The sequence below is a fragment of the Vicugna pacos genome, chromosome 13 (assembly GCF_048564905.1).
Source record: "Vicugna pacos chromosome 13, VicPac4, whole genome shotgun sequence".
Lineage (NCBI taxonomy): Eukaryota > Metazoa > Chordata > Mammalia > Artiodactyla > Camelidae > Vicugna > Vicugna pacos.
This window is the reverse complement of record NC_132999.1, coordinates 39,134,701-39,159,862: the sequence shown is the minus strand read 5'-3', so window position 1 is coordinate 39,159,862 and position 25,162 is coordinate 39,134,701. Positions and strand designations below refer to the sequence as shown.

General features: G+C 48.7%; 1 protein-coding gene and 1 long non-coding RNA gene across 4 annotated transcripts in view; both read right to left on the bottom strand.

Annotated features, from left to right (window-relative positions):
- Positions 1-346: 346 nt before the first annotated feature.
- HPCAL4 (hippocalcin like 4) lies at positions 347-12,731 on the bottom strand. Of its 3 annotated transcripts, XM_072974699.1 has the most exons (5): positions 12,689-12,731; positions 12,354-12,559; positions 6,082-6,251; positions 5,718-5,933; positions 347-4,403 (listed from the first exon to the last, which is right to left on the bottom strand). In XM_072974699.1, the coding sequence occupies exons 3-5, from the start codon at positions 6,241-6,243 to the stop codon at positions 4,206-4,208; spliced, it is 576 nt and encodes a 191-aa protein (XP_072830800.1). In that variant the 5' UTR covers positions 6,244-6,251; positions 12,354-12,559; positions 12,689-12,731; the 3' UTR covers positions 347-4,205. The 3 variants fall into 3 exon arrangements, with proteins under 3 accessions (XP_072830800.1, XP_072830801.1, XP_072830802.1); XM_072974700.1 differs by lacking the exons at positions 12,354-12,559; positions 12,689-12,731 and adding an exon at positions 9,993-10,134; XM_072974701.1 differs by lacking the exons at positions 12,354-12,559; positions 12,689-12,731 and adding an exon at positions 6,790-6,874.
- A 12,014-nt stretch (positions 12,732-24,745) lies between these two features.
- LOC140700933 (uncharacterized) overlaps positions 24,746-25,162 on the bottom strand; it is an 8,131-nt gene continuing 7,714 nt past the window's right edge. Inside the window, exon 4 of the long non-coding RNA XR_012079689.1 lies at positions 24,746-25,095. This is a non-coding gene — a long non-coding RNA (uncharacterized lncRNA). The remainder of the gene's footprint in view (positions 25,096-25,162) is intronic.

The following is a 25,162-nucleotide window of genomic DNA, read 5'->3' as shown; positions in this document are numbered from 1 at the left end:
AAGGGTGTCTGAAGAGAAACAAAGGAAGAGAGCACAGATGCGAATTTTGCCAAAGGGATGAGAGCCAGCGAGGCCCAGAGATGAAAGGGCAGAGGCCCTGTGGACGGTTCCTGTTCTCTTGAGGCCCAGCCGTTCTTGAATTTCCATCTTCAGGGTCCCTTGTAATCTGCTCACCCCTTTCTTTGAACTAGCTCGAGCAGTCTGTATTTCATGTAACCCCGAACAAGGACCTCAGCCCCAAGGAGGTGGCTGAAGTTCCCCCACTGTGTGAGCTCCCCCAGACTTCTTCTCCCCCTTTCCCCTTACCCACCCTGTCTCAGATGAGGGAAGAGAAGGAGCCCCCCAGCACGGTCACACCTTTTATTCACTGTCAGTGGAAAAAAACACACGACACAGCACGGGGTCGAACAGCGTGGACAGTCACTGCAGGCACAGCCAGGAGCGGAAGGGAACAAGCAGCTACTCAGGAGAATGAGTTGGGAGGTCCCCTCTGCGACCCAACCCCCCTTCTTCTCCAGGCCTCCACGCTCCTGCAGCCTCCACCAGGCAGGAAGGGCCGTACACCCTGGGAGGCCCAGTCCTGCCCCCACACTCTGGTGAAGGTAAAAGAAAATCCTGAAAATGTCAGGAAGAAAATCCCATATTTTTCTGAGACTTTTCAACTGCAAGATTTGAATTTCTTTTTTTCTAAACTGATGAATAAAATATGTAAGAACTGTATTCTTGCCCCTATGGTGATCTCTAAAGTCAGCACAAATCCTCACCCCAGGTGGATCTTCAGGAAATATTTGTTGCTTTAATACACTTTTGAGTGAAAATACAGTGTCAGCTTACTACCCTGCCCAGCTTCTTCTCTTATTCTCTTTCCCTTCTCTCCCCTCCCCTCCTTCTGTCTCTCCACAGCAGGATGAATTTCTAACTCTAGGGACTCTGACATTGTCAGGAAAAGATTCAGTGCCTTTTGCTTATGGATGCTTATGGTTCCTTTTGCTTAACTTTTGATTTTAAAGTAAGTCATATAATCCTGACTACAGCTCAAAAGACTAGAGTGGGCATGGGCATCTGAAGTCGCCTTTGCTGATGATTTTTAGAGATAAGAAATAAAGGGCTCATCAATTAGCCCAAAAGGATGAATGAGGACAGAATACAGTCAGAAGGCAGATCTGGGGACTTTGCAATTCACAGAGTTGCTGCAAGAAGATACAAAATTTCAGTGGAGAGTTTAGATATATCAACGTTTGAACTGTCTGTATATTTTTGTGTCTGTGCGGGTCATACTTCAGTCTCTGCTAACCCTGTGCTCTGTGGCAAGTCTCTCAGCTGGGGCAGGGATGGGAGGCTTACCTCTCCTCTCAAGGCAGGGCCGGTGCTCTACCACAAGAGCTCCCAAGCACGCAGTACCTGGGGCATCCAGAAGCACGTGGGAGCAAGCCCTGGCCTGCCTGTGGCTCCTCCCATCAGCAAGATGGTGGTCCCAGTTCCTGGCCTGGTATAATATATTCATGCTGCTGGGATGTCTGAGAAGCTTTGGCCTGAACAGGAAATATCACCCATGGGTATGTGTCCAGAAGCTTGGAATGATCAAACATGCCCTCATGGGTAGGACTGGGACTTGCCCACCAGCTAGGAAAAACCAAAACAGTTTTCTCAGGGACGAAGATGGTGGTAAAGACAGTGCAAGATGCTTCCAGGGTTGAGTCAGAGGCCTCCTAGGACAGCACTGACCTGTTAGCAGAGCTGCCCAGAAATAGAAAATGAGATGATTGAAAATGTGGGGACTTCAACCAAGCTCTTCTTTTTGGAAGACCACAGCCTCAGAAACTTCTTAGCAGAAGCAAAAGACCAAAACCAACTTAGCTTGCCCCAACAGTCAACTTCTGTACAACTCAGAGTCAGAGAAATGAACAGGGAAGAGACCCTGAAGGAAGAAAGGCTCGTGGAGCCTTGGGTTCAAGTCTTGGCACTGCTATCTCCCAACTGTGTGAGTGATCTTGCACAAGGCACTCCCCACTCTGTGCCTCAGTTTCCAAGTCTGGAGAAATGGAATGAAAAACCCCTGTTTCCCTACTGTAAGGGCAGAATGAGATGGGGTCGATGGCAAGCCTTTGAAAGCCATGAAGTTCTGTGTGATTGTGAGTTAGGTCAGATTCAACGTTTAGGGGATAGGAGCCCCACTTTGTAAAAAGCCTCTCACTGGAAGTCTCAGCTGAGCCAGACTGTTGGACCTCTATGTATCTCTAGTGCTGACTGGCAGCACAAAGCACACCTGATGGCCAGCTCCTCAGAGCAATGGACAATCCCTTGACATTACTGGATAAAAACTCAGTTACTGCCTAAGGATGTGAATTCCCCAGCCTTACCATGTGGCTGGTCACAGGCAGAAGGATAGAAGAGGGTGGCAACCCAGTGAGCTTGCTACCTCCAAGGGCAGCAAGAAGGAAGATCCAAAGGAGTTTGAGACCAAAGGTCAGCATCCCAAAGAGTTTCCACCTGCAGAGAGGGAGGACAGGTGAGCACTCAGGGGTAAGAGGTACGTTGCATCTCTTTCCTGCAGATACCATCCCGCACCCCTGGACTCAGCAATCATTCCCTGCTCCCACCCTGGGCTGACAGCACCTGTGTACTAGACTCTTTTCACCAGCAGTTCCAGAGGAAATCCACTATCATAGCACATCAAAGCTAGTTTCTGATTACAAGTACAAGAGAAAATAAAGTGAAAGGCTTGATGAAGAAGCAAGATTAATTTTCTGGCAGCCAAAGCATGCAGCTGTATAGCTCATGGATCCAAAATTGGAAAGCAGACATTGGAAAGCAAAGCCAGTGCACTTGGAAGATGATGAATTACCTGGCAGATTTAGGATTTGGGGTTAGAAAAAGCCTTTCAAAAGGAGCATGCCCAACACATTTTTAAGCATTTGGTCCATAAATGCAGCCTGGCAGCCTAAACAGTGGCCAGCTGGTCCTCTTCTTCTAGCTCCTTCTGCTTCTGTAGCAGTGAATGAACAAGCCCGTCCTAAAACTAGACCGGAACTACCAAGATGTGGGAACTACACTTGTCTCACTCTCTGCAAGCCTTGTGTTTTCTGTTTCTGAAGTCAGCACCCAACTGGAATAAATGCACAGTAGGGAGCTGCTCGCTGAATTGAAAAAGATCATGAAAAAGGAAGCAGCAGAAGCTGCTGACGGTGAAAGCTCAGGACTTAGCCTGATAAGAAAAAGCATCATCTGGAAAGTTGCGTGGTATTTTCTCTTTTTTCTCAGCTCTCTCTTCCACCCTGAAAATTAGCATTTTCTATATTCATGTAATCATTTTCCAAGAAACCAAATAATATAAAGTATACTTTAATATCCTCAACTAACTAAATGGTTTTAGCTCTTTTAAAGGGTACTAAAAAAATAAGTATTATGTAAATTTCCATTTTTCTTAAAATTTCCACTGACATAGTTTCTAGACTTCCAAACACTTTTCATTTCATCCTTCTGCAGCTCTGCTTGGAGCTGAGTGGAAAGATTTAATAGTTCCTTTCAAACTAACCAGCCTTACTGCACCCTCTGCTCATCTGTGCTCGATATCCCTGTCTGAGACCCTGATCACTAGAAGTTTGCCTCACCAGAGGGCTCGGAATGTGTCTTGTAAGCTACCATATCCTAAGTACCCAGAGGTTCCTGGCATTGGACAAGTGCTCAATAAACGTTAGCTGAAGAAAGGACTGAATGAACACTCCAAAGGCTGGGGCCAGAGGGGCCAGGAAGAGTCATTGGAGCAGGGCAGAGACCACTTTAAGGGATCTGGGTCCTCAGCAAAGGACAGACCCAATTTGGCCCTTTTACTGGGGTCTGTGGGACCATATCCTACAAAGTACAATCCCAGGAAGAGCAGAATTTCAAAGCAGAACCCAGCCAGCCCCCTCCTTCATCCTGCATCTTGGGGCAAAGGCCAACTCCCCTATGCCTAGCAGATGTTGGTTCTGGGCCAAGGGGCTGGGGCTAGACCGTAGGATACCTGAGGATCTATCTCTTTCCCAGGGTGAGGTGGTCACTCAAGGATCTTGACTGAGGAGAGCAAGGGCTTGGGCAGAGGGGTAGGTGGGCCAGAGAATGAGGCTGGAGTTCCCCTTCCCCTGGGGAAGGGCCAGCCAGAGAGGTCATTGGGTTGGGAGGTGGCCATGACCCTCCTGGCCAGGGACCCTGCCCCTCACCAGCCTCTACTTCTGCATGTCACACTGCAGCAGCAGCACAATAGACGGGTCACTCTTTGCCGCCTCCTTGAACTCCTCCAGTGTAATCTGGTCGTCCTTATCCTGGTCCATCTTCTTGAAGATCTTGTCTACACGCTGCTGGGGCGTGAGCCCATCCTGGTTCATGCGCATCATGATCACGGTGCCCACCATCTTGTAGATAGCCTGGTGGGGCCAGGAGGGAGGTGTGAACACTCACTATGAGAAGGGAGGATTGGGGGTATCAGGGTGGGTAGGGAGAACACTGGGAGATGGTGAGGATACTGGAAGGTGATGTAGAGTCATTAAGACTGGATGTTTAATGAGCATCTCACACTAAACAAGTCTAATAGCCAACTGTTCACCTCCAACCCGCTCCTGCCCCAGCATGCTATGTCCCAGTTAATAGTAAATTCATTCTTCTGGATGTTTAGACCAAAAACCTTGATGCCATTCTTGACCCTCCTTTTCTCACACTCATATCCAATCTTTCAGCAAATCTTGTCAACCTTGATTTTGCAATAAGCCCAATATCCAGCCACTTTCAACCACCTCCACTGCTCCTCCATGGTGGTCACTTCCATCCACTCCTGACTGGACCACTGTGGAAGTCTCCGAAATGGTCTCTCTGCTTCTGTTGCCCTCCCACCCCCTTTCTACTCTCCACACAGAGAATAGAGAGAGCCCTTAAGGGCCTCCCATCTCACTCAGAAGAAAGTCAAGTCTCTGTCCCAGACTATGATGCTCAGTGATGGGGCTCCCAGCTACCGATCTGACCCGTGTCCTACCACTCTCCCCTTGCTCACGTCTCTCCTACCATCCTGGTCTCCTGGCCACTCCTTGAGCACTGGAAACACAGTCTCACCTGGAGTCTTGCGTATGTCGTTCTCCACGCATGGATCACTCTTCCCCCAGACACCTACGCCATTAGCTCGGTCACCTTATCCAGGCTACTGTTCACATTTCACCTTCTGTAAAATTGCTTTTCCTCCATCACTCTCTCCCCTTAACTATGCTTTGCTTATCTTCTTCATAACATTTACTGCCTGACATAGCATAGGTTTTGTTGTTAAATTTTGTCACTGGAAAGACCATCCCATGAAAGCAAGAACTTTGAACGGTGCCTGGCACGTGGTAGGCACTCAATATATATTCGTTGAAAGAATAATGAGTTAAGAACTTAGACTCTGGAGTCAGACTCTTTGGATTAGAATCATGAATTTCCACTTGATAAAGTTTCCTCATCTGTAAAATGGGGTTTCTAACAATCCCTACCCCTTAAAGACCCCCTGGCACAAGACCTGTCTTTCACTTGAGTGCTCAAACAATGCTAGTTGGCCACTGGATCCTGGGAGGCGGGATGGGGACAGCGGTGGGGTGCAGAGAGGAGACTCTTGAGGCCCGAGAGGAGGGTGGCCCAGAGAAGGGCTCGGCAAGCAGTGAAGACAGGGAGCGCGTCTCCGCGGCACACCCCGGCCTCTCGGATCCGCCCCAGCGCACCTCAATGATCTCCAGCATCTCCAGGCGCGTGATGCGCCCGTCGCCGTCCAGGTCGTACATCTCAAAGGCCCAGTTGAGTTTCTGCTCGAAGCTGCCGCGGGAGGTGACCGAAAGGGCGCAGATGAACTCCCGGAAGTCGATGGTGCCGTCGCCGTTCTTGTCGAAGGTGCGGAAAGCGTGCTGCGCAAACTTGGAGGCGTCGCCGTAGGGGAAGAACTGAGGCGGGGACGCGGACGGTTGGGGCTCAGCGACAGCCTTGCGCTCCCGGCCCGCCCCCGGCCCCGCCCGGCCGACCCGCTCCCAAGGTGCCTGGCCACGCCCCCGCCTGTCTGGCCCGCCCCCTGGAGTGCCTGGCCCCGCCCACCTTGATGTAGAGCTGCTGGAACTCCTCCAGGTTGAGGATGCCGCTGGGGCAATCCTTCAGGAAGCCCTTGTACCACTGCTTCAGCTCCTGCTCGCTGAACTCAGTGTTCTGAACCAGGTCTTCCAGCACCTCTGGGGCCAGCTTGCTGTTGGTCTTCCCCATGGCAGGGCCTGGGGGACAAGGCAAGGCCCTCATCTCAGCAGCTTTCCCCTAGGGCTCTGTAGGACAAGAGTCCTTTTCTCCACAACAACCCCCTCTCATAACAAACTCTACATTCCCACAGCCAGGACCCCTCCTTCCACAGCAGGGTGGGTCCCGCTCCTGTCACTCCCACCACCCCCCAAAATCCCCACCTCCTACAGCTGAGCTCTGTCCTTTCAACCCTTCCCATAGGAGCTCCTCCTTCCCTCCCTGCCCTTCTTTACCCTCGACACACAAAATGGAGCCCTTCTCTTCATTACACTCCCCCATAATAGGGCCTCCTCTCTCCCCAGAAGGCCCCTCCCTCCTCCTTACAGCAGACATCCTGCCCTGGCAACCAGGATCTCTAGCCTCGCAGGTGTCAGCTCTCCTCCTCACTGACGAGTCTGCATGCCACAATCTTCATCTTCTCCTCTCTTCTTCCCACCTTGCATAGCTCCCTATACCCATAGACGATAGTCTTAATCCTCTCCTTGCTATTCAGAGCTTTCTGCCCTCAGCCCCTACCTGCCTCTGCAGGATCCTCTCCTACCAGGAGTTCCCCAGCACTGTCTCCCTAGTTCTTCTTCAAGAATCCCAGCAAGAAGCTTCTTTCCCTCGTTCCTCTGTGCAAATAGAAAGCCTAGCTGGTAGCACTGATGACCCTGATTGCATTCTGCTTTTCATTAGTCCACTCATTCCCCAAGCATGTACTGAGGCTGTGTGCTAGGCCCTGTGCCAGTGACGGGGATGAAGTAGGCATGAGCCAACCTCCACTAACTCATAACTGGGTCAAAGAGGTAGACGGCTAATTGTAAAGGGCTTTCAATCCATGCCATGGAGTTTGGCCTTTACCCATGGGGGACAGAAGCTCCTGGGGTCTTAAAGCAAGGGCTAGGAAGATTGTATTCATTCCACAAACACTTATAGATTGTTTATGCTATGGTAGGTCCTGAGCTAGGTGCTGGGGAGAGAGAATGTGTTTCAGGATTTTTCTTTGGCTACAGTGTGCAAGATGACCTGGGTTGGGGGAAGAAGGGAGAGCAGAGAAGGTCCTGCTGCACAGTTCAGGTGAGAGATGATGACACTAGGGTAGGGGTTGTGGACGGACTGAGAGATGCTATGAGGGTGCATTGACAGGACTTGGTAACTGGATGCGGGAGTGAGAGGGACAGAGGAGTTGATGTAATTGCTTAGATTTGGGGCTGAATGGATAGAGGTGGTGTTGCTGAGAAGCAAGTTTGGGAGAATGAAGAGTCTGTCCCCAGCTGGAACATGAGCCCCTCAAGTAAGCCTGTGCCAGAGGAAGTTTCTGCAGAGGGAGGTACAGGCGCTCGCTCCCCAGGAAGCCTGGCTGGAGTGAGGCTCCAGTGGGCCCCAAAGACTGGGTGGACTTTTTATCTGACCTCCACGGGAGGAATGTCCATTTCATACATTACAAAGCTACTGAAACAGTAGAATCAGGATTTGAGCAAACTTGTGAAATCCCAAAGGCTTTAACTTGAGGGTCAGACATTTCTGTATGAGAATAGCCACTTTGTTTCTCTGCAGTGTGTGACAGGGATTCACCACGCAGTTTTGAGTTTTGGTTTCCTCATCTTAACACAACGCTTCTTTTGAAGCGTAAAAAAGAGCACATCAGGGGCATGTTACAAATGAGATTAATTTCCTTGTCCCTCCTCTGCTCTCTCCTCTGTACAAGAGTGCCTTAAAGAGCAAGGGGAAGACAATCTCCACCCAAAATAGGGGGTAACAGAAGTCTACTAAAATGACAAAATTATAAAAATACAGGACCATGCTAAACTCTTTCCTACTAAGAAGAGATATCAAATCACACTGTTGGCATGAGAAGTACATTGTACAGTTGGATACTTAAAAAAATTTTTTCTGTTGATGCTTTCATATCAAAATCTATGTTCTCATATTTAAACCTAAATGAATGGTAAATTTCCCTCTAAAGCCTAAGTTTCCCAAGACATGACCTGGGAGGCGAATTTGACCTGCCTGGAGTCTCTTTGTGAGGGTGCCAGACTCTGACTGTAGGGTAGCCTGTCATGAAAATACTCTGGAAAAGGAAGCTCTCAGGCTGGCAGAAGGAATTCCATTTCCACAGCCCACCACATGCCCATGTAGCTTCTAATATTTACTGCTGGGAGTGCCCTAGACAACCAGATCTAAGATTGGTCAGTTCCATGCCCCCTCCCTTGCTGTGTGACCTCAAGTGAGTTACACGATATCTCTGGGCCATAGGAAAGATCAAGGAGCAGTGGGGGCAGCAACATCTTCCCCCACCTACCACTCCCAGAGGATGATGAATTCTCCAAGCTCCCAGGAGATGCCAGGGAGGGGGGAGGTGTGCCATTTTCAAGAACCTGGAAATGTGGGGTCCAAAACAGCTGCCCTGGGGCCAGAGTCAAGGATGCATCTGGAACAGCCATGGGCAGAAGGAGGCAGGCTCCATCCTCAGAAGCCCCCTCCCCAAGTCCAAAGCACACTGAAGGTTCAGGGTATGGTTAAGGAAGCTGGAGAACCCAGAGGTGGAGCTGTCTGATGGGGGAGGCAGAGCGGTTCCCTCTGTCTCCAGTGGGATGTGTCTGAGTATCTGCGTAAGGGGCTGGGTGTAGGTGGGAGCACGTCAGTGTATGAGACTGCAAATCTGCCAGAGCGCATGCGTCTGTGTGTGTGTGTGATGCTGTCTGTGTGTCTGTGTAGCTCTCACCTTCTGTCCCTTTTCTCCTCCCTACCCTGTGCTGCCTTCCCATTATCTGTCTCCTGGGGCCAAACCTGTTCTCAGTTCCCATTTGATCCTAGATCCACTGAGGACTATGCCCCCTCGTTCATTTGTTTCCATTCCTTCTACTGCTCTTAGGTCTGCAGGCCAAAGCTGGTGGTGCTTTTTAAGATTGCCCCCTTATTTTAGTGAAAACTGGAACCCGTAGAGAGGAGAAAACTGGCTCAGAGTTATACAGCACGTCCATGGAAGGGTCTAGATGAGCACCCAGGCTGAATCCATGCCCCCTGCCTGGACTGCCCTCTCCAAATCATGGGTCCTCTTTCCAGTACAGACTCCTATCTGCCTTCCAGGAAAATCATAGCTCCAATCCCTCTTGGCCTCAGTGGGACTATCTTGCTGGCTCCAGGCCATGGTGTCTGATACCCAGGAAATATCCACCCCTTGGGGTGACCCACCAGCGCCTCTGACTCAGCACATCTACAACCAGACTCACCCTCAACCTGTGATGGTCCTTCTCTCTCCACCGCCTTACTCCCCTCCATCATCGGAGGGGGGAAATGCGATCATAATTGCCTAGAGTTTTTCCCCTCTCCCTTTTCCCAAAGTCCAACTTGCTACAAATCCTAATGTTCTTTCTTTTGAAGTGTTCCTGGAGCCTTCATTAGGTCCTCTCTCCCCACATAGTCAGGGCCAGGGGCACAGTCAAAGGGGCTGAAACCTAGCCGGGGCATTGCTTGCCAAACCATGCCCGTGGGCTCAACTTCCTCTGCGGGAGAGCCTTTCCTTCTGATTCCTCTGTTGCAAGGGAATGTCTCTTCTGGTTTTGCCCAGTAGTACAATATAGGCTTGAGGCGGCCATACCCATGGGCCCCCTCAAACTCCAGAATCTTCTAGAATCCGGTGTCAAGGTGCCCACCTGTCTAGCTTCACATCCCACTGCTCTCCTCACAACTACATACTTTCAGGTTAGTCTGCTTACAGCCAGAAGCTACCTCACCTATTGCTTAGCTGTTTTCATCTTCCCTAACATTCTTTCTTCTCTTCTGGGCTGAGGCAGCTATAATCAGACTTCAGGCCAAACTGAAGCCCACTTCCTTATGATCAGCCTCTCTCTACCTGGAGAGTGGAAAGTCAGCAGCATGGACTTGGTAGACCCTGTGAGGCCATGGAGTTGAGACCCACTTGTATGTAGACTCCAGAACTCTCTGACTCTCACCTAGTGCTCTAGAATTCCAGAATGAAGCCTGATTTGGAAGAGACCGTTGCATTAAACCCTTGCTTGAACAGAGAAAGTTCTCCAGGTCTTTTGCTCCCTGGCAGAGAGCTTATCCCCTCCTGATATAACCCAGTCTGCTTGGGAGCAGTTCAGACAGTGAGAAAAGTGCTTCTCCCAATATTCCTATTTGTCCTCTTGTAGCTGTCCCACAGCTCTGCCCTTGGTGGCAGCACAGAACCCTGCAGAGATCTAAAGAAGACAGAGATGTTCAGTGATTGTCCCTTCACAGATTACATGGGAGAGGCAGAACCCCCTTCTTCCTCCTTGGAATGGTGTCAGGCGGTTTTGCCTATCTGAGTTCTCCTGCCATTGCACCCACTTAGAGACAATGGAACCCAGACCTGGGGAAAGGAAGAGTTCACCCAAGGTCCAGTAGAATCCATCAGCAGGAATGCGAAGGCCAGAGTCCACTGGGGGCATGTTCTGTTGGAGCCGTGGCTCTGCTGAACATGGGCAGGCTCCTCCTGAGAGGAGCTGTGAAGGAGCTGGCACTGCTGTCCCCTGGGCTCAGAGGCTTCTTTCAGAGGCTGGGCTCAGGGTTGTGGGCTCCAAAAGGGGAAGTGGCAGTGAGAGTGGGAGGGACTGAAGGAGGCAATAATCCCACACCCTCATCCAGCCTCAGAGGAGCTGGTGCTGAGACTGTTGCCATGGTGACAACAGCTCCCTGGTCAGGAGATTTTCCTCTTTCCTCTCCTCCCTTTGCTCTTCTCCAAGCAGCAGCCATAGCAGCAACAGCCAGGTCTTCTCTTGCTTCTTATTAACGAGAGGCAGGGGATGGTGAATAAAGGGTGGGTCTTGTTGGCCACCTCCACCTTGGAGCTGCCCATGCCATGTGGGCTGGTGGTCTAGGAGAGGCTCCTAACATCTGAGAAGGAACCTGGGCCTCAAGAGTGTGTAGGAGGGGCTGGCCCATACCCAGGCCTGGGTAAGAAGCAATGTCCTTTTGGTAAGGACTAAAGCCCCCCAGGCCTCCTCTCTGAAATGTCCTAATGATTCAGAGAAAGGGGGAAAGGGTCCTGCTTTCTCATAATCAGCCACAGAACCAGCATGTGTCAATGTTGGAAGGCTGTCCAAGATCATCTAATCAAATCCACTCTCTGTCCTGCACCCCGCTTCCCCCATTTCGTGAAGGATCAGAGAGGGAAGTGACTTGGCCAAAGTCAAACAGCAACTGAGGCAAAGGCAAGATTTGAACCCAGCTCTTCTACCTTCCAGGTTCACGCTGCATTAGGGCAGGAACGATATAGTCCACATGGAGCTTTGGCAGGGTCTTGGGGGAGCCCCAGGGACATAGGAGAGAGGGAGCAACTGGGCTCAAGAAGGCCAGAGAAGGTACAAGTTAGAAAGATATTTGAGAGGTAGGATGGGAAGACTTGTGCTTTGGCTGCTAGGGGTGAGGAAATGGAGGAGGCTGGGACTTAGGCAGCAGTGACCAACAGGTATAAGTGCTCTGCTTGGGGGTGGTGTCCCTGGTTTATCCTCCAGCCAGGCGAAAGAGGCCTTGAATGGGAGGACCTGTTGAGAGTGTCATGAGGAGAACTGGGTGGTGGAGCCTCTTCTCTCCCCCAGGTGTGCTGTGACCTGTCAGCTTGAGAGGTGGAGGTGCGGACAGTTGGAGGGGACAATGTGAAGTGGGAGTGGGCTCTCTGTGAAGGTGGAGGCTGACATTGCGATGTCAAGTGCAGTGAGCTGCTGGCGGGGCTGGGCTATTGTGGAGGTGGGAGGTTGCTATGGGTCTGAGTGGACTATCCATCTCTGAAAGAGGGAGGGTAAGGGGTTCCTCCTCTAGCATCAGCAACACCACACCCCCAGGGGTGTGTGTGTGTGTGTGTGTGTGTGTGTGTTTTGGGGGTCAGAACAGTGGTTGCTCTGGGGGAAGGAGACAGCCGTTCCTCCTTCCCGGGACCTGTACTGGAGTGGGGGTCCCATAGCCAGGAGCTGGCCCTCCATATGCTGCCGCCTATGGTGGAGCCAGGGGTCAAGGAAATGAACCAGAGAGGGCGGGAGGGCAGGAGACCAGGATGGGAATGGAGAGTGGAGGGGGAGGGGACAAGGGCCTCCGCCCGGCCCTGCCCGCTTTACCTGAGGCCGCTGGCCGGGTCGCTGGATGGCTCTCAGCCTCGGCGGGCCGCGGGGACCGAGACTGGCTCGCGGGCCGGCCGCCAGGTTCTCCAAGGTCCGCGCCGGAGCCGCCTCCCAGCTCTTGTATCACTATGTGTCTCTCGGAGCCGACAAGATTTGCATAAGCCCCGCCTCGTCCCGGGCAGATTGGGCGTTGATTGGCTCGGCTGAGGCGGAGTGGCAGGCGGGGTTTCAGGTGGGGACAGGGTGGCCAGAGAGGCCCGGCTACATGAGCGCGCCCCGCCTGCCCGCCACACTGACCTTCCTGGAGCCACGAGGAAGGGAGAGGGCTGTACCTTCATCTGTATCCCGCCCTGAAGCTCAGACCCCGGGCCATCGCCTGAAGTTAAAAGGGTCCACGATTGAAGTGGATTCGCAAAAACAACCACACTGTTGCTATGGAAACAAGAGAGCCATAGCCGAGTCTCTAAGCTTTTCCTTCTTGGGCCCAGCGGGGGTAGGGATGGAAAAGGGTATGAGTCACAAGATGTATCCGCCCTCCGTATCCCACCGAAAACCGGAGGAGGACGACGAGGAACTGAGTGGGGAATGGAATAGATGGAGTGGTCAGCGACCCACGCCTTCCCATCACCACCCCTCAACACACCCACTCCTCTCACGCCATACAATTGAGAGCAGGATGAGTGGGCGAGGATGGCGAAGTACCCAGCCTCCGCCTAGCCCCACACTAGTGGTGGGCCCGCTTAGCCTCTGACTCCTATACTTCCCCAGACAGGCTTTCCTTTTTTCTCACGGAGTCCCAGGAGGCCTCCCGGAATCTCCCCTAGATGGACCTCTCTGCCTACCCCACAGACCCCTCCATTCCCCACCCTCCGGTCCTCCCGTCCCGTAGACGGGCCTGTCCCCAGCCGCCGCCAGTCTCCGGCCTCGGATGTTGACACAAGCCCGAGGTGGTTTACACTGAGCGGGTCTGGAAGGTTTCAAGGCTCTGGGAACACCGCCTCCCCGCACTTGGGGGTCTCCCCAAAGCCCAGCCCGACTGTCCCAGCTGCATTGGCAGCTGAAAGCTCCCGACCCAAGGCGACAAGAAGGAACGCTTTATTCCAAACTAGGGGCAAAAGGGGAGCAGATAGCCTCTGGCTAGGCCACGTGAGGGGGAGGGACTTCTAGGCATCTGTCAAAAGTAGGGCGGAGAGTCTGGGAATTCGTCCAATCCAAGTAGGGATGCTGAAGGAGTGGAGAGGCGGGGCTTCTGCTAATCGAGCAAAAGTTGAGGTGGGCGGGCGATAGGGGAAGAGGACCAGCTCGTCAAGAGGGGAGGCTAGAGGTTTTGCTTTGTTTTGGCTTAAAAAACAGAAATTTATTTCTCAAAGTGCTAGAGGCTGAGAAGTTCAAGATCAAGGTGCTAGCCAGTTCAATTCCTGGTGAAAGGCCTCTTCCTGGCTTGCAGATAACCACCTTCTCACTGTATCCTCACATGGCCTTCTGGCTGATCGCAGAAGCTCAGAATCAATTGCTGAAAACGAGGCGTGGGGGATGCCCTGTTCTCACTGGCCAGGACAAGGTCGCTTGTCTACTCCTAGAACCGGGAAGTAAAGTCAACTCCTTCCAGAGTGTGTGTCTCCAGAGCAGGGAAGGAGAGTGTCTCTACCCAGGAAAGAGGAAGTTCTTAAACTATAAAAACACATACAAGCTATAATATCAGAGGGCTGACAGGAAACAGATGGCACTCAAAGAGACAACTGAAGATAGGGAACTGTTTACACAGATATGGGCAGGGTTGTGAAATCAACAAGGTATTATTCCCAAGCATCCTGGGACTAGCACCAGTGGAGAGCCATTCCCACTCCTAGGTCCCAAAGGGCAAGAGAGGGAGCAGGCAGAGCTGTTACCGTAGGAGAGTCTTCCAATGGGAGCTGTGGCCTTTAGTAAAGGAAGACAGTCACTGCTAACACCAGGCCTGGTAGAGAGAGACTGAGGGTGGGTGGAATAAATACATCGACCTGCTTCTATTCCTATGTGCCATTTTCCTACTCATGTCTCCTATCGGCCAAACACAACCAGAAGCCAGAGGGCAAAGTAGCCCAACTGATGCAAAGTCACACGTCAGGGCAGCACGAAGAGGGTAGAAAGGAGAGGCAAGCAGAGAACAAACCGAATGAGGAAAAAATAGATGATATACATATAGATACACACATACACATGAATGGTAAATAGCTATCTATATACAGACTTTCAAGGGCACAGACTTTCAAATTAGACAGCTTTTGGACAAGTTACTTAACCTCTCTGTAAATGGGCATAATAAAAAGAACTACTCGTTGTGTGAGGAGTCAGCAAGGATAAATTGCTTAGCAGAGTGCCTGGCCCAAGTAAGCACTATGTTCACATAAATATATAAATCACTGTTAAGGTGCTCCATTTGTTGGGGCAGAGGCTAAGCTGCTGTAACAAATAAATCCAACCATTATCATAACTCAAATGCAATAGAAATTTATTTCTTGTTTATGTACAGCCTAGGGTTGGTGTCAGGTTGATGGGTAGCTCTCCTTAGTATAGGGATTTGGGACCAAGGCTCCTTCTACATTGGGATTCTATGATTCCCTAAGATCTCCAGCCAGCGAAAAGGGAAAGAGAGAGTGGAGGAAGCTGGAAGTGGCTCATATCACTTCCTTTCACATTCTGGGGAAAACAGAAATGATTCTAGTATTTCACAGAGTGAATTTAATATAAGAGATTGGACACAACAGTATTAGAAAGGCCAGAGGAACAAAACACAGACAGTAAGGTTACCCAGAGATGTCTAATTAGGTGATGCCATTACCACCCCTGGACTGAGGGGCACTAGGTAAGATGATGCTCTCCAGAGCTCCTGTTCAAGAGTGCCATGCTGGAGTGCTGGCCACTGCCCCCACTTCTGAAAGACTACTGCTTGGCCCAAGAGCCTGCCCCCACCCATTGTTTTTGCTGCTCTTACCACTGCTGGAGAAAGGAAAAAAGGCTTTCCTTTTCTGTCTTACAAACTCCGACCAGTGCCTCTGATTGGCAAAACCTAACAGAAAGCCAATTGATAAAGGAGTCTGAGAAATGTAGTTTATAGACTTCCAGCCCCTGGCTATACAGAGGAGGGCATAATAGGATGAAAATAGAGTTATGAGCAAGCAGATAAGTGGTTGGTAAATTCAGAGGGCTGGACATTGTAGTTTCAGCGACCTTCCTGAAGTGTTTGCTGAGAGATGCCCAAATTCAGAACTAGCCCAAGAACGTCTCTACCCTCCCACTAGATTTCTATAAAGAGGACTGAGACCAGAGGACACTATGATTGTAAAGAGAAACAAACTAAGCTCTCCTCTCATTGCTTGTGAGTGTATTCAAATAGTTCCCTTCCTGATAGCTCTGGGAGGGAGACCCCAAAATTAGCTCGTGAAGTTTTGGGGTAGCCTCAGTATAAAGAAAAATCCTCAATTTTCCACCTCCTATGTTTTTCTTTCCTTTGTGTTTCCTTTACTCTCATATCACTACCACACTCACACAGAACACTTCACTTTTGACCCTTCTGATCCCCACACCAAAGCAATTCTCTGTGATACCAGCTGGGTGTCTTAAAAATTTAACTCAATTCTGGCACTATCTACCTGGAGATAGAACTTATAAGCTCCCACAGGTTAAGGGCTTAGTCCTACAAACTGCTCCCATCCTACTTCAGATGCCAATCACAAGTATATGGTCCCCAGGTCCCCCACAATTTCTATCTGACTTGGCTACAAATCATGGGTTCCCATGGCCCCCTCCTTGTGATCAATTAAATTGCTAAAGCTGCACACAAAACTCAGGGACTTACTTACATGTACCAGTTTATTAAAAGATATGATAAAGGATACAGATGAATAGCTTGATGAAGAGATGCATAGGGCAAGGTATGTGGGAGGGCACAGAACTTCCCTGTCCCAGGAGCATCACTCTCCAAGAGAACACCTCTTCCAGGTGTTCACCAACAAGGAAGCTCTCTGAGCCCTCTTTTTTTCGGGTTTTTATGGAGGCTTCATTACACAGGCATGACTGACTATGCAATGCGTGATCAATTCAACCTCCACCCCCTCTCCCCATCCAAGAGGTCAAGGGATGGGATAGAAAGTTCCAACCCTACAAACACAGGGTTGGTTCCCCTGACAACCAGTCCCCATCCTTAGGTGACCTGAAGACATTCCAAAAGTTACTTCATTAACATAACAAAAGACATCTTCCTCTCACTACTTAGGAAATTCAGAGTTTGGAAATTGTGCTAGAAATGAAAATCATATATAAATACATATACATATACATATATTTCTTATTATAATCCACAATATCACCCTCAGGAAGGTGATTCTGACTCTTATTTCTCAGTTCTATCTCAGCTGACCCATCAGGTATGTTATCTGCCTCAGTGCTGCAATGGCAGGGATAGGACAAGATAGGAAAAAGCGTTGGGGAAGGAAGTTGTAGTGTTGATGCCAGTTGGCGAGAGAGTAAAGCGTGTGCCCTGGAGTGGTCAATTCCTGAGAGTTACAGAAGACAGAGCCTATAGTCCAGTGCTGACCCATTGAACTTTTTGTGACAATGGAAATGTTCTATATCCATGCTATCCAATATAGTAGCTACTAGTCACTTGTGACTACTGAGCACTTGAAATGTGGCTAGTGTAAATGAAGAACTGAACTTAAAATTTTTACTTAATTTTAATTTAAATATGCACGTATAGATGTGCTTATTCAATTGGCCAGCACCAGCTGTAGCACTTGAAGTTGGAGGTAAAGAGACTACATAAGATTGGGAGCTGTAAGCTTGCTGGAACCACTGCAGAGGAACTTGGCATGCTGCCAGCCGGGGGAAAGGGTGACTGTTTCAAGAGACCACTGACACCCAAGAGAATGGTTTGCGATCAAGTCTCTCAACAGCAGGGCCTGTAAGGATCTCATTGCTGGCTCTGAGTCTACAGACAGTGAATGGTATTAGTGGTGGCAAGGCTGAAATTCAACCAGAACATGCCAGAACAACATACCAGTCGCTAAAATATTGAAACATTTCCATATCACTTGGCAAGTAGCCACTTCCCTGAATGCCACCTGTCACCCCAGCTACCCTGCCTCCACCCCTAGGACTCCCTGGACTTTTGAACCACCAAGGGGAACCACCACCGCCCCTCAACTTCTGGCCTGGCACAGTAAGGAGCTTTCAGGACTCTGCTTCAGGGACTGGCCAGCGATTGTTCTAATGGGTGAGTGCTGGTGTCATTATGGTTGTTAAATATTTGGAACATCACCCGTGGGGCTAGACAGTGAAAGCATGGCAGCTGCTATGTGGTTACTTGTGCAGGGAAGAGTGGTTATGACCCATAGGAAGAGGCTTGCCCCAGCTCACCATGGGCAGTCACATGAGGAACCTGTTTTTCCCTTTCTCCCTCCTCCCTGAGACTCATATCAGAGAAGAAATCACGAGGAAGAGGGTGAGTGTGTAAGAGTTCCCTTCCTGCCTCCAGCAACTTGAGGCTTAAATTTGCCCTTCATGGAATGGGGGCTGGGAAAGAGCTTTGAGTCAAATGTGAAACTGACACTTTAATTACATTTCAGTCATTAAAAGTGATGGAAATGATGGGCTCAGGGTTGTGGTAGGGATGGGGGGAAGGTGAAAGGAATCAACTCCCTTGATCCAGGTGCCAGCTTCTCCTGTCTGCCATTGCCCATCTCTGGTACATCTTTTCCTCCTCCCTGGCCCTGGGAGGCTCAGCCACCGAGCCCAGGGCAGGCCCTGTCTTTTGGCCAAACACACACACCCTAACATGTCTGGCTGCCTCTTAAGACTCCCTGGGACCTGTGGGAATACAGGAACAGATTGAGGCATACAGGAGTCAGCCTGGCAGTAGAGGCTGTGAGCTACCATGGTAGCCCCACAGCCCCAGTCTCTACCTGGGCAAATACTTGTCTCAGGTTGTGTTGATCAGGCGTCATCTCCTGGGAATTTGGAATTTTGAATGGAGAGGCACAGGAACCTCAGTGTCAATGGAGCAGAAGCACGTTGATGGCAATGCTCTAGGGAGAAAGCCCTGCCATCTATTGCTGTGGGGGGCGCTAGGTCTGCCCTTCTGTGGCAATTTCTTGGGTGTTCAACCCTGTCTTGGAATCCATGAGCTACCCTATGACCCTTCTAACATTCATCACCTGCTCACCACACCTACCTCGTGCCCTTTTCCCCTTAAGTTAGCCAGAGCTGGTTTCCATGGCTGGCAGCCAAACCATTCTCAGCTAATGAGGGCCACGTAAGTTCAGAGATGGAAGGTGCAATGAGAAGCAGGAGCCAGCAGAGGGCGCCCTCAGGTCACTTTGAAGGAGTCTTAGCGGGGCCCCAAAGGTTCTGGAGTCCTTTGAAGAGAAAATGCAAGGCTCTTCCTTGAAGTATATATTCCAGCAAGGGCAGAGGGTGGGGCACACAAGGAGATGGTGAGATGAAAAGCTGGGGCCTCTGTTCCAATCGTAGAGGAACATTTCACTCACTGTGTGACCTTGTACAAGTCACCTAACCTCTCTGGTTTCCTCATTTGTAAAACTGAGATAAGACTAGAACCTACCTTCCAAGGTTGTGAGGATTAAATGTAACAATGCATTTTTAAAAACTGAAGTATAGTTGACTTACAATATTGTGTTAGTTTCAGGTATACAGCAACGTGATTGAGTTACATATTTATTTCAGATTCTTCTCCATTATATTTTATTGCAGGATGTTAAATATAGTTCCCTGAGTTATATGGTAGGTCCTTGTTCTTTATTTTGTGTATAATGATGTATATCTGTTAATCCCATACTCCTATTTTATCCCTCTCCCCACCCTCTTTCTCCTCTGGTAACCATAAGTTTGTTTTCTGTCTGTGGGTCTGCAACAATGCATCTCAAGTGCTTAGAAAAGGGCCAGAGATAGAGCCAGAAAATGGCAAGTGACAACAAAAGAGGGCTACTGAACAGTGGTCACAGACTTCAGATGCTTCTAGAAAACAGTGATGTTATCAAGGGGCCCTTGGTGCAGAGGAGGAAGAGAGGAAGAGGTGGAAGGAAGATTCTGAGGGCAAAGGTTGTTGCAACAATGTGGAAAAGGTAAATGGGGACACCTTCTCCTTTGAGGGGATGGGAAAGGAAGTTAGGACAAACACTGGAAAAACTGGGGATAGGCATTTAAGTCAAGAGACTTCCTCCCCTCACACAGGCCTCTGGTCTTTGTGAAGCAGGCCATCTGCTCAGTGAGGGGATGGATGGGGGAGGCTCAGCACTCTCCACCTCCATAATCCTGGACCTCCTTTTTCCTGTGTTTCCTATTGTTGCAGAAAAGTGTGTTACAGCTCAGTTGTGACAGCAACCTGGATCAAGGCAAAAGACCAAGCAGCACTGGGAGAGCTGGAGAACTCAGGTTTATTACACCAGTGAGCCCAGAGGAGTTAATACTCCAAGCTCTGGACCCTGTCTGTTGGTTTACACAGACTTCTATAGGCTTCCAGTTTACACTTTGCAACATCATATGCAAATAAGGTATGACAACAGTTGACTAATTAGGAACAAGCTTTGTAGAAATGGACCGATCAGGAGGGAGAGAAATAACCAATCAGGAGTGAGCTCCATGCAAATGAAGCACTACAAATGGACCAATCAGGAGTTAGCTCAGGGAACCAATAGAATTATAGGGGTTAGTTTCACTTTCCTAGAAGTTAGCCATTTCAGAGGCAAAAGGTGAGACAAAGCCGCTGGGCCAGGGAACCGGGTAGTGCTGGCAGAAGAGTAGTGGCTGTGCCTGGGGGTCCTGCAGGTTTTTTTTATGGGGCTTCCCACCTCACTATGTCTTCTTTTAACTTGCATCATTCATTCATTCCTTGAATGCATATTTATTAGATTAAAAGTACTAATGGTAAGTAAGAAGCTCTGGGGTACAAATGTGAACCAGACTGTATTAGTCAGGGTCCTTAAGAGAAATAGATTATATGTAAATGCTTTTGACTATATATACATATACATATACATATACATATACATATACATATACATATACATATACATATACATACACACATACATATACTACTCCTATGATTATAGAGGCTGAGAAATCCCAAGATCAGCAAGCTGGGGACCCAAGAGAGTAGATGGTTTAAATTCCAGTCCTAGTCTGAATCTGAAGGCAGAAGAAGACCAATGTCCCAGCTCGGAGACAGTCAGAAAAGAGAGCAAATTCTCCCTCAGCTTTTTGTTCTACTCAGGCCTTGGTGGACTGGATGAGGCCCGGGAGGGCAGTCTGCTTTACTGAGTCCACTGAGTCAAATGCCAATCTCATCCAGAAGCATCCTCGCAGATACACCCAGAAAAATGTTCTGGGCACCCCATGGCCCAGCCAAGTTGACACACGAAATTAACCATCATAAAGACCAACGTGGAAACCCCTCTTCTGGAGTTCACAGTCATACAAGAGCAACAGACAGAAAAAGTAAACTAATAATTATGTAATTACACATTGTTCTCCCAATATGCGGTGAGGAAAATGACAAAGTGCTGTGATTGAGCAAGGAGGTGTGGAATTCGGTACCAGATTGGAGCTGTGGGGGAGCACCTCCGTGAAAATGGCACAGGAAGAACTGGAAGTGGTCAGCTGGGTGAGAGAAGAGGAGGGGTGTCTTAGGCAGGGGGGCTGCACAGGCAGAGACCCTGAGGTGAGGAAGAGCGAGTCTTCACATGAGCTTAGAGGAGACCTTTTGTTACTGAACTTGTTCTGCTCACCGCATAACAGGCCAATAAATTGGGAGACAAAGTGTTGGGGCAAGAAATAATGACTATTCGGAAAGCTGGCTAGTAGAGAAGATGGCAAACTAAGGTCCTGCAGAACCATCTTCCCCAAGTGAGAATTCAGGCTCCTTTTATACTAAAAAGGGGAAGGTGCGTAATTGGTTTTTACAAACTTCTTGGCATCAGAATCCTTTGTTCTCGCAGCTGTCCGTGTAGGCCAGGTCATGGTGTCCCTGTAAACCTCCAATGAAACAAATGTTGTTTTTATTTCTGCAACTTTTTATCTTTATATGAATGGAAAACTGTTAATGCCCTTAAAGGTTAGAGCCTTGAGAATAGGCTATTTTGTATATTTCAGGCTTTAGGCAACATTCTTTTACACAAAATGCAGAACCAGCATCACTAAGCCCAGGAAACAGAGCACAGGGCTAAAGCCAAAGGAACAGATCTAATATGGAATCAGATTTGTTCTTCCCTACTACACTTTGTGGCTGAAGAGAAGGGAGTTCACTGAGAGAAGAGTGTGGCCAGGAGTTTGGATTTTACCCTAAGAGCTGTTACTGCGTCCAGGCTCATACTGCTTGCTACATGACAGGCCAATAAATCGAGAGATGAGTTGTCGGGGCAAGGTATATTGACTTTATTCAGAAAGCCCATAGACTGAGAAGATGGTGGATTGGTGGACTAGTGGACTAATGTCCCAAAGAACCATCTTACTTGCATTAGAATTTAGGCTTCTTTTATACTGAAAGGGGAGGGGGTGTTGTTGGTTGTTGCAAACTTCTTGGTGTTGGAATCCTTTATTCTTGCAGCTGTCCGCAATGTCGGGTCACAATGTTGTAAACCTCCAACAAGACAAATGCTATTCTCTGTTCTGCAACTTTTATCTCTATATAAATGGAAAAGTGTTATATCTTTAAAGGTCAGAACCTTGAGAATGGGCTATCTTGTACATCTCAGGCTATAGGCAACATTCTGGATTTGTCGCAAAAGCAATAGAACACAAAGGTTAAAGTAAAAGAAACAGATCCTACATAGAGTCAGATTTGTTCTGCCCTATTACAGTGCCATCAGACTGTTTTGTGGCTGGAGGTGGGTAACACGAACCTGAATCACATTTTAAAGGATTACTCGGGCTCCTAGGTATAGAGTGGGTTGGGGGCCTGAGAGCTGGAGTGGTTGAGGGGATGGTCATCTGGTCCAGAAGTGCTGGCACCCGATGGAGATGGGTGAGCAGATAAGAGCTGTTGGGAGGGAGGAGAGTCTGCAGACCTGCTCCCACGATCTCCCACATCTAGAACATGGAACGTGACTGGGAGCCTGGCCCTTATTCTGGATATTGCGGGCATCTCGGCTCTTGGTGGAGAGGTGCCTGTGCAGTAGGGTACTGGGGAGGGGGAAGCCTGGGGGAGCCGGGCCATGGAGGGGGAAGCACTATGCTTTGTCTTCTCTTCCTAGGAGACAATAGGGAGCTAGACTGAATTTTTGGGTCACTTCTGAATCTGAATTCCAGCTCCTGCTCTTGGATGTGTAGGAAGGGAAAGAGCAGGCTTCAGGACAGGTGTGAATGGAATCCCAGCTCTAGCCCACACTCCCTGCTGGGGCTTCACCGATACTTGGTGTTCTCTGTGAAGCAGGATGAATCATGATCCCAGGCTCACAGGATTTGTTGTCAGGATTCAGTGAGGCGATACATGAAAAGATACGTAGCTTCGTGTCTAGCACATAGCCATAACTCCACAAATGGAGGCTGCTTCCCAGTGCCTGAAGAAACTTCTGGTTTCTGGCTGAGACTGGAGGTGATGGACCTGGGGCTGTGTGATCTGGGCTGGATCTGCAGCCTCACTCACCCTCCCTTATCTGCAGACAGAGCCTGGATATTCTGGGCTATCCAGCCCTACCGAGTGGGGCTGAAGAATCTGGATCTGGAAAGCAGAGAGATAGCCTAGGGCCAGAGAAGGTTGGGGCTTGAAGTGACCTGGAAAAAATCCTGTTTCAAAACTGGAAACTCTGGGATGACCCCTGGGAATCGGCATTTTGTGTACACTGAAGTTTGACAACTGCTGACTTGTCCATCTTATTTATTAAATTCAGGGAAACTGGAGGCCAAAGGAGGAGAAATAAAAGCAGATAGTGGGTGTCCTTGAGTAAGGAGCATTGGATGGGAAAGAAAGGGCCCTAGAACAAACCAGTTGTACGCAAGGCGAAGACATAGGATTTGCCTGCATCAGGGAAATGGTTTCCCTATTTAAAAAGAACAAACACAATGCTTCTACAATTTGAATTCTGAAAGAAGAATTTAATGGTGGAGAGACCTCTAACTAAATCACCAGTCTGCCCCGCCCTCCACCCACCACGGGCCTCAGGCACTAGGCTGACTGGGGCTGCTAAGAAGGTTTGATGGTTGTGACAACTGATGAAATATTGAAATACTGAGGTACTGGTTGGCAACTGGTAAGTAGCAACTGCAACAAATAAATACAGTTAATTATTTATAAGTATGTTATAATATAAGCTCATTAGTTCACTGGATGCCATCATGAACATTGATAAACAGGCCTCCTAAAATAGCCACAGTTGAGGGCACTATTTGCTGCCTCGCCCACATCCCTGCAGACAGCACACAGCGCAGGGCTCATTCTTTAGGAAGAACTTTGCTCTGTGCTTTAGAGGAATCATCAGTTTATCTTTATCCTCGAATTACTCACTTGTTAGTGCTTCTAAATAGTTTACCCTATACTTTGGTTTTATTGTGGGTGTGTTCTAATACTTGTCTAAGTAGTAAGTCAGCAGGGTCTTGTTTTGTTTTTTTTCAATTGAAGTACAGTCAGTTTACAATGTTGTATCAATTTTTGGTGTACAGCCTAATGTTTCAGTCATATATGTATACATACATATATTCATTTTCATATTCTTTTTCGTTGTAGGTTACTACAAGATATTGGATATAGTTCCCTGTGCTACTCAAAAGAAACTTGTTGATCTGTTTTATATATAGTAGTGAGTATCTGCAAATCTCAAACTCCCAATTTATCCCTTCCCACCCCCTTTCCTTCCTGGTAACTATAAGTTTGTTTTCTGTCTGTGAGTCTGTCTCTATTTTGTAAATAAGTTCATTTGTATCTTTTTTGTCTGATTCCACATATGAGTGATATCATATCATATTTTTCTTTCTCTTTCTGGCTTATTTCACTTAGAATGACGATCTCCAGGTGCATCCATGTTGCTGCAAGTGGCATTCTTTTATTTTTCTTTATGGCTGAGTAGTATTCCATTGTCTATATATACAGCACAACTTCTTTGTTTTCCTAAAAGATCCAGAACTTACGGAAACATTTTAAAGATGAACACCAGTGATAAAGAGACAATGGTGTTGGGATAAGTGTTTCTTTCAAATATCCAAAATGAAAACTTTCTGAATATGGGGGAGACATTTTAAAAAGATATTAATAATTGCTAGTGAAGTAAATGTGGGCTCAATGTTTATTAAAAGTTGAAGGTGGTCAACTTGTACCACTCAGAATGGCAATTATGCTCTGTTAAAGTCCACAGACAGTATGGATCAGGGTTGGATCATACAAACAGAAACACTATGAATAATGTAGAAAAAGGAATTTATTAAGGGACTAGGACTTATGCAATTGTAGGGAGTCATTTAGGGCAGAGTTGGGGAGCAGCTTATGTCTGTTCCTCAGTGTCCGGGGCCTCAATTGGGAAAGTTTCACAGATGAGTGCTAACACCATCTGGAGACAACTTCACACACATGTTAGGTGCTTGATACTGCTGTTGGTGGGGACCTCAGCTGGGGCTGTTGGGATGTGGACATGTGACTGAGAACTGGCCTGCAGAATGTGAGTGGAAGTGGTATGCCTGTCTTCTTCACACAGACCTCCCAGGCATGATTCTTTCTCTTCTCTATTAGCTGAATGGAGAGGACTTCGAGAACCTAGAAGAAGGCAGAACCTAAGGTAGGAGAAGTCTGAGTCTCTGAATGACTGTACAGAACAAAGCCC